This window comes from Opisthorchis viverrini (assembly GCF_000715545.1).
Source record: "Opisthorchis viverrini unplaced genomic scaffold opera_v5_1, whole genome shotgun sequence".
Lineage (NCBI taxonomy): Eukaryota > Metazoa > Platyhelminthes > Trematoda > Opisthorchiida > Opisthorchiidae > Opisthorchis > Opisthorchis viverrini.
Genome location: NW_008751657.1, coordinates 7,442,741 through 7,457,823, shown reverse-complemented (window position 1 = coordinate 7,457,823; position 15,083 = coordinate 7,442,741). Strand labels below are relative to the sequence as shown.

Sequence of the window (15,083 nt, the reverse complement as noted above, 5' to 3'; positions counted from 1 at the left end):
TTTAAAAAAACTTACCCAAGGCGGTTTGTTGCATGTGTCCCGTCCACATTCAACACGTCGGGAAACCGTCGGAATAACGCTATCTGCTGCCATCGGGAGAAAAATATTTGGCCATAGTGACCTTCCTCCCCCTGACACACAGGAACGCGTCCAGTCTTCCGAAGTTTTGCCAGGACCGAAGGCATATCATCTGCTACATTAAAACCCAACCATTCGGCACCTACTCAACATAGCCGGTCGACACTTCCGGCGGTAGTTGTGTATATCCTTGGTGGTAAGAATCTTTCCGAGTGCGTCCGCCGCATCTGCCGCACCTCAGATTACGGCGTTCCATATTTTTGCATGTGCCAAACTCGTCTTCGGTTAGGCGTCGATTGACTGGAAGCCGATCGTACATAAACTTTGACAGTTAGTGGTTGTGTTCCAGATAATAAGAGGTCACTGCCAGTTGGTTCCTTTGCCTCCGTAGACAAAACCGCACTGGACAGCTGGTGCTTCGCGTACTTTTTTATCGGAAAATACGCTCGGCTTACTAGCTTTTTCGGATTCCACGGCTTTCCGTTGGTCTTGGAGGGCGCCTGCTGCATTTGTAGTACACCCATTCGTAACGCAAAATAGTGTTGGTGCTTCGATTGCCAGATGAGCGCACAAATATCACAAAGTTATCCTTCATGTATTCATTTAAGGTCTTCCCACATGCCGTGAAGGAGGAAAGCGATACGCCCACAAATTTCTCAACGAAAGCCACTTCCGAAGCCATAGTAGGCGAAGTTCAAAGCTGAATGTGCGCCAATAATTTTCAAAAGAGATCGATTAAAACAAATCACAAAAGACGACGGCGGATGAAGGGGATTTTCAGTCTGAGGATATATGCAAAGAAGTGCAACATTTTGACTTTAAAGTTTTTATTTCACCCGCAGGGATTTTGCAGAAAAATGCATTGTGCCTCGAGCCGCTGGCAAGAAAAAACGAGTTAAATGTTTGAAGCGCATAAACCAAGGAAAGCTGAACTGTCAGTGCAAGCGAAGAGGTAGAGTGAAACAATACAATTTGTCCCAGGGGGTCCCTGATTCTCCGCGTTAAATATATGCAATTGGAAGTTTATCAAATAAGAACTCATAACATCACGAAACTTATCCACCTACCTTAACATTTCCATCGATCTTCCTTTCTTCACACAACCTTTTTCTAACTACTCAGATCACCTCTTCCATTAAGACCTTGGCAGGAATTAGGCATTTTTGTTTATGGAAATCTCGACTAGTCTTGGATATATATACCTATTTAGACTTTTCGCAATCGGAACATTATATTTCTTTCATCCTACTTTATCAGATTTTTATTTTGTATACGACTTAGCAAAAGCAGAAGCATTCTGCTGTTGATTCCTTTCTTGTATTTTTATGTTGTACAACGCAATTCCTCCTTTTTGGTTATTTTTGTTTGCGCCTATGCCACCCTCCTTGTTTTTGACCTGAACATAAACCGTTCTTTGACCTTATCATCGGACGTTTTGCTTAAGTTCACACGTGGTTTTGCTATCTTGTAAACATGTGGCTTTGAGTCATTGTGGACTTTCAGATCCACTAGGAATTAGCAGTTCTTAAACCGATGTATAGAAGCCGGCATAGTCCTACGATGTTAGATCTGTAAAGTTTCATCATTTAATTATTGCGTTTATGCGCACGCACTTGCAGATAAAGCTCCATTTGAAAGATTTGGCTTTTGGGGTTTTGCGCTTAACTCGGCGTGGTCCAGCAGATTGCTAGAAAGAATCTCTAGTATTCAAATCCTAGAACTCAAGTTTCCCGTGGATCTCGGACGTTCACCCGATTTTGAATTTGGAACTTTGGAACCAAGATGACCAGAACACGAAGCGGCAAGTTATTCGGCACTTTATCGAACCCAGAACTTGCCAACTTTATGAACGATAATTCTGATAACACTGTTGATCGTGACATTTGTATTTCTCAGCGTCCATTATTTCGTTAACATTCTCCCCCTAGGCCAAGCGTAGCTTGTGGCGTATGGTCCAGCAGGCACACGGGTATACAGAGAAGTAGACTAGAGGAAGATATACTGGAAGAAGGATTAGTAATACAGATTTAGGAGCTAGGGATTAGAACGCGCAAGTTAGCGTCCTCCAAGCAGCAGCTGTTGTCGTATGGGTCCTCCGATAATATAATCTCCGTGTCCGGTGAAGGTTAACGTGGGTTTCCATGCAGTAAACAGAAGGTGGAGAAATTCACAGCGGAGGTTAACTCAGAGAAACAGAATGAACACAGTCACCTACTGATCGGCATAGGGAGGGTGACACCGCAAAAACTCGAACCGCGGCGCATAAATTTAGCGGCAAACGTGTTGACTAATATACCACAACGCCAGGGTCCAACCTGCCGAAAATAGAATTCTGGAAGTTTATGAAAGCGTTCAATTAAGCGTACCTGACCAGTTCCTTGATGATAGCAATCAATTGACGTACCCTTCCCATTATTTCCACTAAACTCCGTGTGTTCCTCCCTGGAAAGGCAGTGTAACAAAAAGCCATGGATATCCCAAGGACGCAGTCCGGGAGGCCACACGGCATTGCACAGTCGTCCATGGACGAACTACTGGTTGGAGGGCCCACTGCTCCTGGAGGCGTAGATGCCTTACGAAGGTTGATAAGGAAAGTGGAAAACTGTGACCTCGCATTGAGAAAATTGCACTACATGGCGGACTTGAGCTGCTCAACCAATCGCAAGCATATAGTGGAACGTCTATTTCGGCGTTTGCAACAAAGGTAGGATGAGGCGGCAGACGACATATTGCGTTCGGGATCAAAGGCGGAATTTGATGATTCAGTATCCTTTCTTAACCGAAGTGTATCCCTTGCTTCAAATTTCTACGGTGTTATCGCCAGCACCAGAAGATATGGCAATGAGATAGACAAAGTAGGCCTAGGACGCTCACCTAGAAAGACCCGTATCAAAGTCGTAGCTATGAAAGCGAGTATAACTTGTCCTCATTGTCCTAAGACTCATAGCCTTTCTGACTGTGAAATGTTTGGCACCCTAACCCAAGTCAAGTAATGCTCACAACTGCCTGGAGCCTACCCATGGAGCATTTAAGTGTCGCGTCCTTACACGTTGCGACGTCCCGAATTGCAACCAGCAACATCACCGTCTGCTTTGCAACGCACAGTGGATGGTCAATAGGGCAACGAAATGTGCCAGCGTCAACTCAACGGTAGTTGGGGGCCTCGGAGCTACCTTGGGTTCGTAGCAGTTTGGCCGATCGGGCCAAAGGAGACTCTGCTAACTCATGCTCTGTTGGACAATGGTTCTGATACTACCCTACTACCGGCAGACGTAGCAAGGTAACCTGAGTTATAAGGGGAAGCGACGCGCGTAGAAGCATCATCGGTAAATGGACCCATCATCAAGAACACCATGACAGTCAGCTTTGTTACACAGTCTTTGCATGACGGGTATGTTGTGGACGTCGACTGTGCCTACATTATCGGGTCACTTCCCACCGCCAAGACTTTGATTACAAGGGATTTGCTGCTGAACAAGTGGACGCACCTTGCAGACCTTCCACCCGCACGAATTCCTAGAAATAGCGTCTCGATCTTGGCAGAAACTAATGTCCGATAAGCCCATTGGGTTATCAAGCAACGTCTGGCTACTCCGAAACATCCCTGCGTATATCTAATGGCCTTGAAGGACCCAAACGAATGTCAGTGGATTGTCTCAATAAAGAACCCACTGTTGAGGGTCACATATTGAAGATGTCTGAATCGGATTTCAACGAAAGAATGGACGCACCTTGCGGACCTTTAACCCGCACGAATTCCTGGAAATAGCGTCTTGATCTTGACAGAAACTAATGTCCGATAAACCCATTGGGTTATCAAGCAACGTCTGGCTTCTCCGAAACATCCCTGCGTATATCTAATGGCCTTGAAGGACCCAAACGAATGTCAGTGGATTGTCTCAATAAAGAACCCACTGTTGAGGGTCACATATTGAAGATGTCTGAATCGGATTTCAACGAAAGTAAAAGTACAAATAAATCACTATCCCCATAGGACAGGGAGATCATGAGAGACACATTGCAGTCGGTAAGCTTGTTGGACGGTGTCACCGCCTTGGAAGGACGATCGGGAGAACCTACCTAGTAACCCAAGTGTGGCGGCTAAACTTCCCAGTTATTTGAAAGGTCGCTTTTTGAAGGATGATTGCCTCCCTAAATACTACACAGATACCCTAACTATTTACGAAAGAAAAGGGCATGCAAGTCTGTCGCCAGCTGGTTCAACAGAAGGCTTGCGCTTCATCCCGCATCATCCGGTCTTCAACCATCGAAAGCCTACGAAGTTCCGCACAGTTTTCGGCTGCGCCGCGAAAGGTCATTGCATTTCTCTCAACGACCGCTTTTTTTCCGGGGACCTGAACTTACAAATGACGGCATCGGCGTTCTACTGCGTTTCCGACTTCACAAAACTGCTTTGTCTGCAAATACAGAAGAGATGTCCTTACAAGTGCGCTTGCCACCGGAGGTTAGGGCGTCGTTCAGTTTTTTGTGGTACACTGGCGGCAATCCGAACAAATCTCCAGACGTCTATCACCTTAACGTACACCTGTTCTGAGCCACCTCGTGCCCGTTTTGCGCTGCCTTTGCACTGTGAAGCGTTGCTGCTGATAACATAAATGATTTTGACGAAAGGGCAGTTTCCGCAGTGAAGGAAAACTTTAACGTGGATGATTGCCTTGTATCTGTGGAATCTGTGAATATAGCTAAGACAATTAGTTTGCGAACTCAGTTAGATGTTGAAATTGGGCGGATTTCGTTTACATAAGTGGGTAAACAATAATCCGGAACTCTTGAAGGTCATCATGACTGTTTTGCCACCAGGCAACGCTCTTCAGTGACTGCTGTTGTAAGGTGCAGTCAAACGCAAATCTTCGAAAGAAGTTAATTCTGAACACCTTTACGTCCTGTGTATGGCAAAACAAAGGGCGTGCATTCTGGTACCTGAACAGCTCGAAGGCTTTGTGGGTGTGAACGACAGCATAACCCACAATCATCTTTAACGAGTCGTATTACTTCACGCTTTCCACAGCCAAGAACATAACGCGAACTCCAGACTGCGAAACTTAGAATCACACATGATAAGGCTCAGCTGCATAGATCCCTCGTTGATCAAACGCCATGAACGACAGTTCGCATTGTCCGAATTTTTTCTGAACCGTGGTATTCTGAAGCACCCGTTCAAAGTTGTCAGGCAAATACTCTTTTTCCAAACAACTAGTCAGCGAAGACTTGGTGGCAGTTACACTTGCAAAGCCAGGTTGTGATGAGGTGCACTGCGCAACTGGCAGTGAACTTCACCGAAATTTACCGACACGTTTTTAGAGAGACACACATCCAAAGTTGATTTTCTCAGTAATATTCTTGAGTAACTACGACAACTTAATTACGATCAAGAGTTGGAAAGAACCGTTTTCTTCTTCAGACAACAGCGAGAGCAATGAGAATATGGAACAAATGGGCACCAAATATATGTAGAATCTGAAAAGAAAACTTGTTAGTTTTCTCTCCTATTCTTGCCCAAAGGAAGTGATTATTAGTTTTATCGCCAGTCAGAAAGTTGTTTGTGACTCTTTAACGGCCTCGCGATGCATCGTCTTCCTTCCTCAGTTTCATTGGGTAGGCCTGTTCCCAATATTCCCCAAACTCATTGTTCCAGAAGAGATATCCTTTTGATTCCTGTCTTACCACTTGTACAGCTGTGCGAATATTTCTGACCACAGACCACATTTCAATACAGAGATTTTTATGGTCAAACAAAATGAATGGGAAATACTTTCTGGTAATGCATTCTAAAATTTCAAAAATACTTAGGCGAAATTTCATCCCCGAAAATTGCAGCATACAGACGCAACTGCACACTGATAGCAATCAGTTATTATCGCAAACCAGTTCAGGACCTTACTCGGGGATACGGTATTACTGTTAGGCACGTGTACTGTGGAAAAGAAAATTCGCAATACATCAGGAATATTGTATTTCTACCCGATTAACAGTGAAGACAAAATGGCAGATTGGATTGAAATCAATCAATACCGTGTTTCCTCTTCCCATCCAGCGAACGATTCCTCTTGTGGGAGAAACGCTGAACAAAGTAAAAATTACGGTTATCCAAAAATACCAAGAATCCCGCAGAAAGTGGCAGCTGGATTTGTCAACCAGACGGAGACCGAAAGATAAAATTGAAGTAGGTGAAGAAGTGATCGATCGGTTCTGTTTATTCACGCTGGATTCTTTAAAGCATCAGTGCATTCCGCTGTTTCTCTGTTATAGTCGGACCTTGGTCCAAGACCACCTGTCACAGTCTGCTATTAGCCACGGCAAAATAACCCTTCTACAGTTAGAAATAAGCCTTTGTAGGTGCTCTGAATGACGTGGAAGAATTACCGTTTGCTGCGTGATCTTTGGTGCAAGCTCATGCAATTGATATGCCTTTCCGATTCACATGATGCTGGGCGGAACAAGCTTGCCAAAGCGAAAACCAACAAGGCACACAATCAGGACTATGTGCACAGAATTCTGCTTCGGTTAGCAATCTGTAACACCTGCGGAGCTACTACTCACCAGCTGTGCACAACTAACCAGAGTCTGTCTTGGATTTCATTTGAATCCTTTGTGTCATCTTGCTAAAAAAACAGCAGTTTGCAGAACATACGGGCAAAGTTGATAGTTTGAGAGTTTTCGTCCTCGTATTGTAAGCAAACTGCAGGTAGCTCAGAGGGGGGATCATTAACATGTCACGTGAACCCTCCAACCAAGAAGATGTCACTCAGTCAGCCAATAACCAAGTAATGTGAATCCCTTGACTGAGGTGTGAGTGGCGCTATATGCTGCCCAAGTACGGGTTAATCACCATGCCGATCAGCCGCCCAAGACCAATCGGTCTAGTTTAAATCTCCCTCGAGGTTTTTGAGAAGGGGTCAAACAGCTACACGGTGCTTCTCGACATTTTGACATGACGGTGCTATTGAATCTAACTTGACCTCATGGTTCCCCAGCCATTTGTCAACTCGTCCTCACCTGTCTCGCTCACCTTGCCACAAAGGCCGTCCCGCCCGACACTGGTGTGTATGTGTGACTGTGTGCATCTGACCTACTTACCCAGGCGTGTTCCCGTCCCGTTTGCTGGGCTTGCCCGGAATTGTTCTGTCATGAGATCCACGTTATCGCACCGCCAATAGGAATTACGAGACTATTCTCGAGAAGGACGAACGCAACCCACACTACTGAGTGAACATTTCGCTCACCGCTGTTTCATGTGCGGACCTTCACACTGCACTGTCGGTCAATGACAGCACCGTACTCTTGTTAACCCCACGAAACTAGACACTTGAGATTTGTTGTATAAATTTGCTTGCCTTTGTATAAGTATTACCTTGGAACATAGAACCCGATTCTTTATTTTGATATTCAGGATTGTCAAACCTACGCGTCATTCAAAGTTCCGTATCGCGAGCCCCAACAAGTGCAGTATTTTTGTTATTTACATAACCACTGTCGACAGTCACGGCACTCCTGCAATTAGCGTGTGAATAAGAAATCCCTCAGCACCGAGTTAGCCGTGAAACTGCATGAAGACTGCCGAACTGGTGGAGACAGATGCGTACACAACTGTCTGCATCCTAACTCTTGTACATATCAAGGTCAAGGCCACAGTTGGGCACCAGTGAGATTCTCCACATTTCTACTCATTGAGCACTTTACTGATGATTCTTTAGAAATGAATCAGGACATGCACAGTTTTCTAACCAAGAACCTCACAGAGTTTCCGTTCCGTACTCAAAGGATTGTTTTGAGGTATTATAAAAGGACAACTTTATCTGTTGCTAGGTTTTTGAATGTAACTTTCTCCAATTGGCAGCCACTTAGCTATTTTGATGACTTCTGCTACAGATGTCTCACCTTTCTTGGTACCACACTACTTACAAGACTTGAAGATTGTTCGACAACACGCTACCGATTTTTCCTTGATGATCATTATTTCACACTGCAGAAATAAACTGTATTTAAATAAAGCGGCACTCTAACTTTGAAATAACGATGGTGTTGACGTGGATTTCAAAGGAATCCCACCACATTCGGTTGAATAATACCAGAAGTGGGAATTTAGTTAGTTTTCGTGTTCACTTCAACTTTATTTCTTAATGAGGGCACCTCAAATCTATTGCTGAGGCACTAAAACGCGCTCCCCATAAGAATCTGCAATTTCTTCATGGATAAGCTGTGTCTCACTTTTCTCCCATGGAGAGCGCTCCTCTGAGAAAATCACACTTTTAGCTGGTCCCAGCTCACCTGGGTTAAACCATGTGCCAGGTTTTATCGGTTCAGATGCTCTGAATGGCATTGGCTCTAAACTAAATACAGGTGTTTTACAGAGGGCTTCAATATCCAGCGAAATATGAATAAACACTCCTGTAACCTTACAAACGCAACCATACTGTCCGTGAAGCTTCATAGTGTGAGCACACTCGGATGAAAAGACTGGTCTGGTTTGTTTCTCTGTTTCCATTGCAGTTGCGTAACTCTTCCGCTCCACATAACCCACATGTCCAAAAGTTCGGGTGCCTCCATGGTTTCGTACACCAGCTACTACTTAACGTTCACAAGAAATATCGTGCACAATTTCTTTAGTGACTCCCCATGAGGGAAGGTATGTATTGATGAGCATCATCTATGGAAAGTTGTGCACTTCGTGAACTAGTCGCAACGTTTACCTCGACCATAGTCATGTTCAAAGACCTCTGGCAAACCTTAAGAAGCCTGTCAGCTTGTCAGGTGTTCTCATGGTGGCAGAACATGAGAAGACTCGAATTTAGAGATTTTAGTCCAGCTTCTGTTCGACCGTAGACGTTTGCCCGGGGACACGAAACGCTTTTGCAGTCCCGTGTTATTTCAAACGCTTACAGTTTCAGGACAAAGAGAATGAACTTTTCCCTTTTGGTAGGTTATCCCTCGGTTTTGGAAACGTGTATGATAGACGTTCAAAACTACGGAACACTGTGAACGGGCTCACCAGGAACTGGACAGCCTAATTCAAAGATGGTAGACGTGGACAGCGTATGCAATTTTACGAGCTCATTATCAAACACATATGAATGAAAATAGAAAAGCATGAGGATTTGTCGTAAAAAAAGGCTACAATGGGGTTCGATAGTACAGTTTTACTGAATTCAACTGAAATATTTGAAAACATGCTATCGGGTTGTATTAAACTGCAGAAGAACGCGGCGCGGAAATACTCGGGGAACCGTCTGATAAGTGGGGTATTATGTCGGTCCGAAACGGACAGAGCCACATTTTTGCCCGTCAATCTATTGCGTATACTACAGGTTGTAAGCAAAGACTTTGACGGCAGTCCAAAGCTGTCGTCCAACTGTACGTATGTATGCCGGTGGAAGTAAGAAGCCATATCTTCCTTCGTCGCAAAGTTCGATAGTATAAGCGTACGGAACATTCAGTACACCGGCTACGAAGTCTTCAGCTCCCCCGGAGGCCTCATCTGTATACAAAAGCAAGAAAAACAGTGAACAGAAAAGTAAGCAAAACACATTTCAACAGTGTTGAGACCTCACCATAAACTCAACAAATAAAACGGTGAAAGTTCTCAGTACAATTCAATATTCATGATTGCGGCCACGGCGTCTGCGTAGTTTTCATGAACCATACTCCAAAATCCGTGAACTGTTTTCAAGGTTTTAGCTCCATTTCATTTGAGTCAAGGAATTACACCGAAGCTTATTGGTTACTTCAAAACAAATGGCGTCAAATGCGAGCTACAGCTTTGATGCTGCCCATACTTGTTTTCAGAATTACAGCTGGAACTTCAAGTTAGCAACAATCTTTTCCAACATTCAATTCTCGCTAACTTCAAGACTCACTAACTTCAAGACTTTTCCTCCATGCGTTCCAATCCGATAACTTTTTCTCATCGGAAACAGTATCAACATGATGAGGATGCCAACGGGTCATCCATGTTCTCCTTAGGACACTCGCACCGCCAAACATGGGGGGACAGTGGGGGCACCTAACAAATAACGATGTGAGGCCTAAGCCCTTGTAAAGTGCAAGCCCTCATTGTGCAGGGTACGAACTAATTAGCGAGTAGCCATACGTTTAATCATTAGGAGTCAGTAATCATGATGCCGAATTCTATTATTAGTCACTTCAACAAATTCAACAATTTGACCCATACTAGGGATGAAGCTGATGGTCTGTGATGAGGTTTCCACGGGGAGATCATTGGACATTACTTCGACGTTCAGGCCAAAGAATCTACTGGCATTGTTACGAGTCTTTGCTGTAATTTTATGAGTAGCTGGCGAGCCGAAAAGAAAACAGTGTGTAGGGTAACGTAATTTATAAGTGTGCTAATCTAAACTCCAATTTGCCTGGTATGATAATACAGTTAAGGATACCATAAACCTAGTCACGTGTCTCTTCAAAACCAAGTGCATGTACGTAAATAAATCGTAGAAACGCGACTGTGAAAACCCTAGACGCAGACTGTTTGCGATGGCCAAAAAATGGATAATTCAACACTATACCTATTCGTAAATCCACTAGTCGTCACGACTACTCCATTTCCGTTTTTACCTCGGGGCATTCTAATCACTCCTGACATGATGATGAAAATTTCAGTTGTCACCGGGTCAACAGTGTAAACGGGGACGTCTTTAAGTCATAAACCCGTGCACCTCCAAGTTTCTTTCCGATTACTTTAATTGCAAATCACTTTTTCAGTTTTTCAGCATCTATTTTCGGCTTGAAATTTAAACATTATTACTCTCCGACTTTTGATCATGTCTTGTGTGTATATATCACACTACTAAGGGAAACAGATTACCACTGGTAACAGCATTACTATTATAAGTATAAACATGTATGATTACAATAATCCTTACATTAAAACGTTTATTTTTATTAGGTCACACTGGAATACGATGAGTTGTCAAGGACACAAGGATAAAAGGTGACCAACAACATCACGGCTGTCGTATCGGTCTATTCATCCGGACAGAGTACAAACCTCATTTACGGTAGAAACTTACACAGGAGATCAGAAGCCGAACCGACTCGGTAGACGTAATTGTATCGCTTTTGAATTTCCTTCTGAACGAGTTCACCCAAGTTGATCTAGAAGAACAAAGGAGAAAGATTGATACCGAAAGTGTCTTTTGACGGCACACAACTGCACCGAAACTCGTCTCTCAATCAGTGTCGATGACCACATTTGGATACTGCCGACCGAATTATTTCAGCTGCAGTTTTATCTTTAATATGAAGTCTTCTTGCGGTACCATTCATATCCTCATCAACATGAGAAATGATGTCAAAAGCATAAGATATTTTGGCGTCTCCCACAGATACCAGCACTACTAAAAAATGATCCAAACTCACTCTTCCGGAAATGAGTTTTATATATAGAAATGATAAAACTATTGCCCTGAATAACACAACTACCTACCGCATGCTTTTTCGAAGAAGCCTCAGTGACCTGGTGTTGTATGGTTATTTAGATACTCGATATATGGGGCTTTTCAACCTAGACAACTTGGAAATTCGTGTGACTGTTGCAGGCGATATTAGCCCTTTGTTTCGGGGGAAAGTGAAGATATAAGCCAACAGTATTGGTAAACTACGGTCAGTCACAAATTGAGTAGTTGTCCATGAAATACTCAGTCGAACTCGATGTTCATGCGAATCCTCACCTAAATAGGCTACATAAAGACCTCCTTCTGTGCAATTCGATGCTCAGGAAGAACATACGGCTGATGGGAACTAGGAAATTATGCCTGCCCGCAGGAAGGATGGAACCTGCAGTAAGCTGTCAATGGGTTTTCAGCAACCTTGGGAGTAGTGTGTTAAGTAAATAAAACAGATGTACGCTATTTGCGAAAAACACTTGGAGGCAGCACATGGAGGTGGGTTTGAAGGCGGTACGGAGATTTAGAGCTCAATGAACTTAAATGATGGTGCTTCGCAATCCCGTTACATTAAAACAGGTGTAATTTTAAATTGCCGACCTTAGATACTACTTTTGAATTTTCAGTCCTTTCACAACCTGCGCCAAACTTCAGTCATCCAGTTGAAGCTATCTGACAACTGGAAAACCTGTTTACTATATTTTACCGCCGAGTACATTTGTCTAAACAGTTGCATTCTTACTCGTAGCAACGATGAGGAGCTGAACCAAGGTACTGGATGCTAGATATCACAGATGGCTTCGTTTGTGAGATGAACAGATAGAAACTGATAACCCAAACTCAACAACCATTAACCCGGGCATTGCATTTTCAAAATCATCTGCCTTCTTATGACACCTTATGCAAGGAAAACCAATCAGCCCGCGACTTACCACCCACCTAGCTAGGGCATTTGACGCTTTAAGACTCAGTTCGGTAACTGACCTAACCCCAGTTTATAGCCATCCGACTTCATCCAGATGAGCGCATGATTTCATGGTCAACAAAGCAGGTGACTAAAATACTTCGAGTTGTGTTCATTAAAAAAAAACTCATGTTTAAAGAGAATGAGAAGCGATCACTCGAAAAGTGACTTTGGAGTGCACAATCTCCGCATGTTTTTGAAGTGCATGCTGTATAACGGAACATGGTCACAGCAACCACTAGGTAAAAAGAAAGAAGTAACAGGGCAAGGTAGTGGTCCACTACTCAAAAGGTTTCTGACAACTCTTCGATCGCCCGTGGCTGGTCACGTGTTTCCGTTCTACCAGAACGAAAGTCGTACGAGATCTGACGAATTGATTCGTCTGTAGACCAACTTGATTTTCAAAGAGGTCTACCCGAAGTAGAAGGCCATAAGCTAGACTCACCTGGATCTTCCGTGAAAGCCAAATTGGTATTCAAGTGAGTGAATTTGTCGAGGACTAGATACTGTTCTGAATGTCTCTGTCAACTCGTATCTACATAATTTACTAGGAGATACTAATTTGGCGGATGGTTCGCATTGACGGTGTTGATGGAAAGAGACCATTAAGACCATGAAGGTCCCAACGACCTCGGGATCAGCTGGTGGATATAGACTAGGATGAATGCACGTTTCATGAGTTGGGTACTTCAGTGATACAGGGCATCGTTCATGTAAATAGCGACCAATACAGAGGGACACATCTTCATTGTACTGGCTTCAAGTACACACAGGAGTTTCTTGAATCCAGAGCGCGTGTTGTGATCTTTCTATGAGCTTATAGAAGCATCTCTGCACTGCTTTGGGAGGGCATTTTGGGTCAAAAAATTCATGCACTTCCGCTAGAATGGGCAAACCACAGCATTAGTGCATTTTTCACACTTTTGCGCAACACCACATAAGCAGAGTTTTCTTATGAAAACAGTTATACAGTCATCTGAACATGGATAGTAGCGCGCATATAAAAAGTACGTGTACTCGAACTTCCCGGTTACAGCTTTCCTCAGTCTGAACAAACTATCCATCACGAAGAAACTCAGTTACCTGAGCTCCAAGTCTTATCGGACCCACATGATTGGCCACAATAATCCGAAAGGCTACAACTGGTTATGCTCTTCTGTATCGCATTAGGCAGGCGTTCTCCATAAATTTTGATGAGCTTTTCGTCATGTGCGCACACCAAATTGTACGTGTGCAGGTATGCTGGACTGTTATGAATGGAATATCTGAAGGAGCTCTCTTGTACGTCATTTCCAAAGACCTCATTAAGGTGACTAGCCTTGTTATGCTCTCCATAGCCAAGCACAGCCATATTCCCATTCACAACTCAACTGGTATGTGATACTCGGGACGGTAACTACTTTTAGGGTTCCAATGAAAGTTAAGCCTGAGTCACTGATTCCATCATCTTGGTCAGCTGATGGCCAGGAATCACTGAATGCCTCTTGCATTCGCCATGCAGAACTCTGTGGATACATATTGCTCTGTTACTCTATAAAGAATTAGCGTGGCTTACCAGGGTGAGTTTACCATCAGGGAAGGCCAAATAATGAATACTCTGGATTAAATGTGTAAGAGTAGCTCCGATTCTTTATTCAAACCGCAGAAACTCACCCGAGCCTTAGGCAGTAAACACTGGCGATTAATTCTGTTTTGTTCGCCTGATGCAGTGATGCTTTATGAAAAACAGGTTTTCTGCCAGAATTAAAATCAATTTTAGGAAAATCAGTGTACTTTGAAACGATAGCTGTTGGAACGTGCATCGCTGACCACAATTTTGGCTTGCACCTGGGAAGAGATTTCACCTATCTGATGTGAACTTGATTCAACAGAACCGAATGTTCACAAGAGACGAATGATTCCTCGATATTTCATGGCTAATGCATTAGGGTTCAGAGGTAGTGTGTTGCCTGGCAATGGCTTACCATATTGTTGTAGTTTCCAGGATAACGATACCGGGCAAACCCGTACGGTGTCAGGATAAACTGTCCAAATGAGTGTAAGTTCAGGTACAGTACAATTTGATCTTTCAGTTCTGTCAGTTTGTTGATCAGTGCTTGGGATTCGAGCTCTGAAGCTGGTCCATCTCCACGATAAATGTCATCGCATGCTCGTGGTGACGTGCCATCCCCGTCTGCGAGTAGAAGAGTGGATGAAACCAAAGGTAACACTGCAGAACTGAACGAAGAAGTACCACACCTGATTCATTGCCGTGGTATTTTACATCCTTCTCACACACGCAAACATTAGCAGTTTTCACGCTACGGGCGCAATCAAAAATGCAGAAAACACAATCTATAGGGTTGATAATTATTAGGGCTACCTTAAGTTTGTCGGAACTGTCCAATGCGAAGTGTTACCAGTTTGTTCCTTATAATTCCAGAATCGATAGTTAGACGCTGAACGGTTACAGTTCGGCAGACTTGGAGAATTTTGAAGCTTATGTGCAGTGCAACAAAGTTTATGAAAATACCCAACGATTGCTTCATTCAGTGGGGTAAAATTGTAGGCACTGCTGCAACGTCAGACGGTTTCCGGATTGTAGTGGTCAATTTGGCATATTTCGAAGTCACGGTTGATTG

General features: G+C 43.7%; 2 protein-coding genes across 2 annotated transcripts in view; both read right to left on the bottom strand.

Annotated features, from left to right (window-relative positions):
- The window catches only part of T265_00127 (hypothetical protein), a gene marked incomplete at both ends in the record, with an annotated part of 43,959 nt that extends 43,866 nt beyond the window's left edge, over positions 1-93 (bottom strand). Inside the window, one exon of the mRNA XM_009163784.1 lies at positions 16-93. Within this exon, the coding sequence (XP_009162048.1) occupies positions 16-93 (78 nt within the window). The remainder of the gene's footprint in view (positions 1-15) is intronic.
- Positions 94-9,130: 9,037 nt separating this feature from the next.
- T265_12457 (hypothetical protein) overlaps positions 9,131-15,083 on the bottom strand; it is a gene marked incomplete at both ends in the record, with an annotated part of 25,014 nt that continues 19,061 nt past the window's right edge. Inside the window, 3 exons of the mRNA XM_009163873.1 lie at positions 9,131-9,574; positions 11,124-11,208; positions 14,427-14,635. Coding sequence (XP_009162137.1) covers positions 9,399-9,574; positions 11,124-11,208; positions 14,427-14,635 — 470 coding nt within the window. The remainder of the gene's footprint in view (positions 9,575-11,123; positions 11,209-14,426; positions 14,636-15,083) is intronic.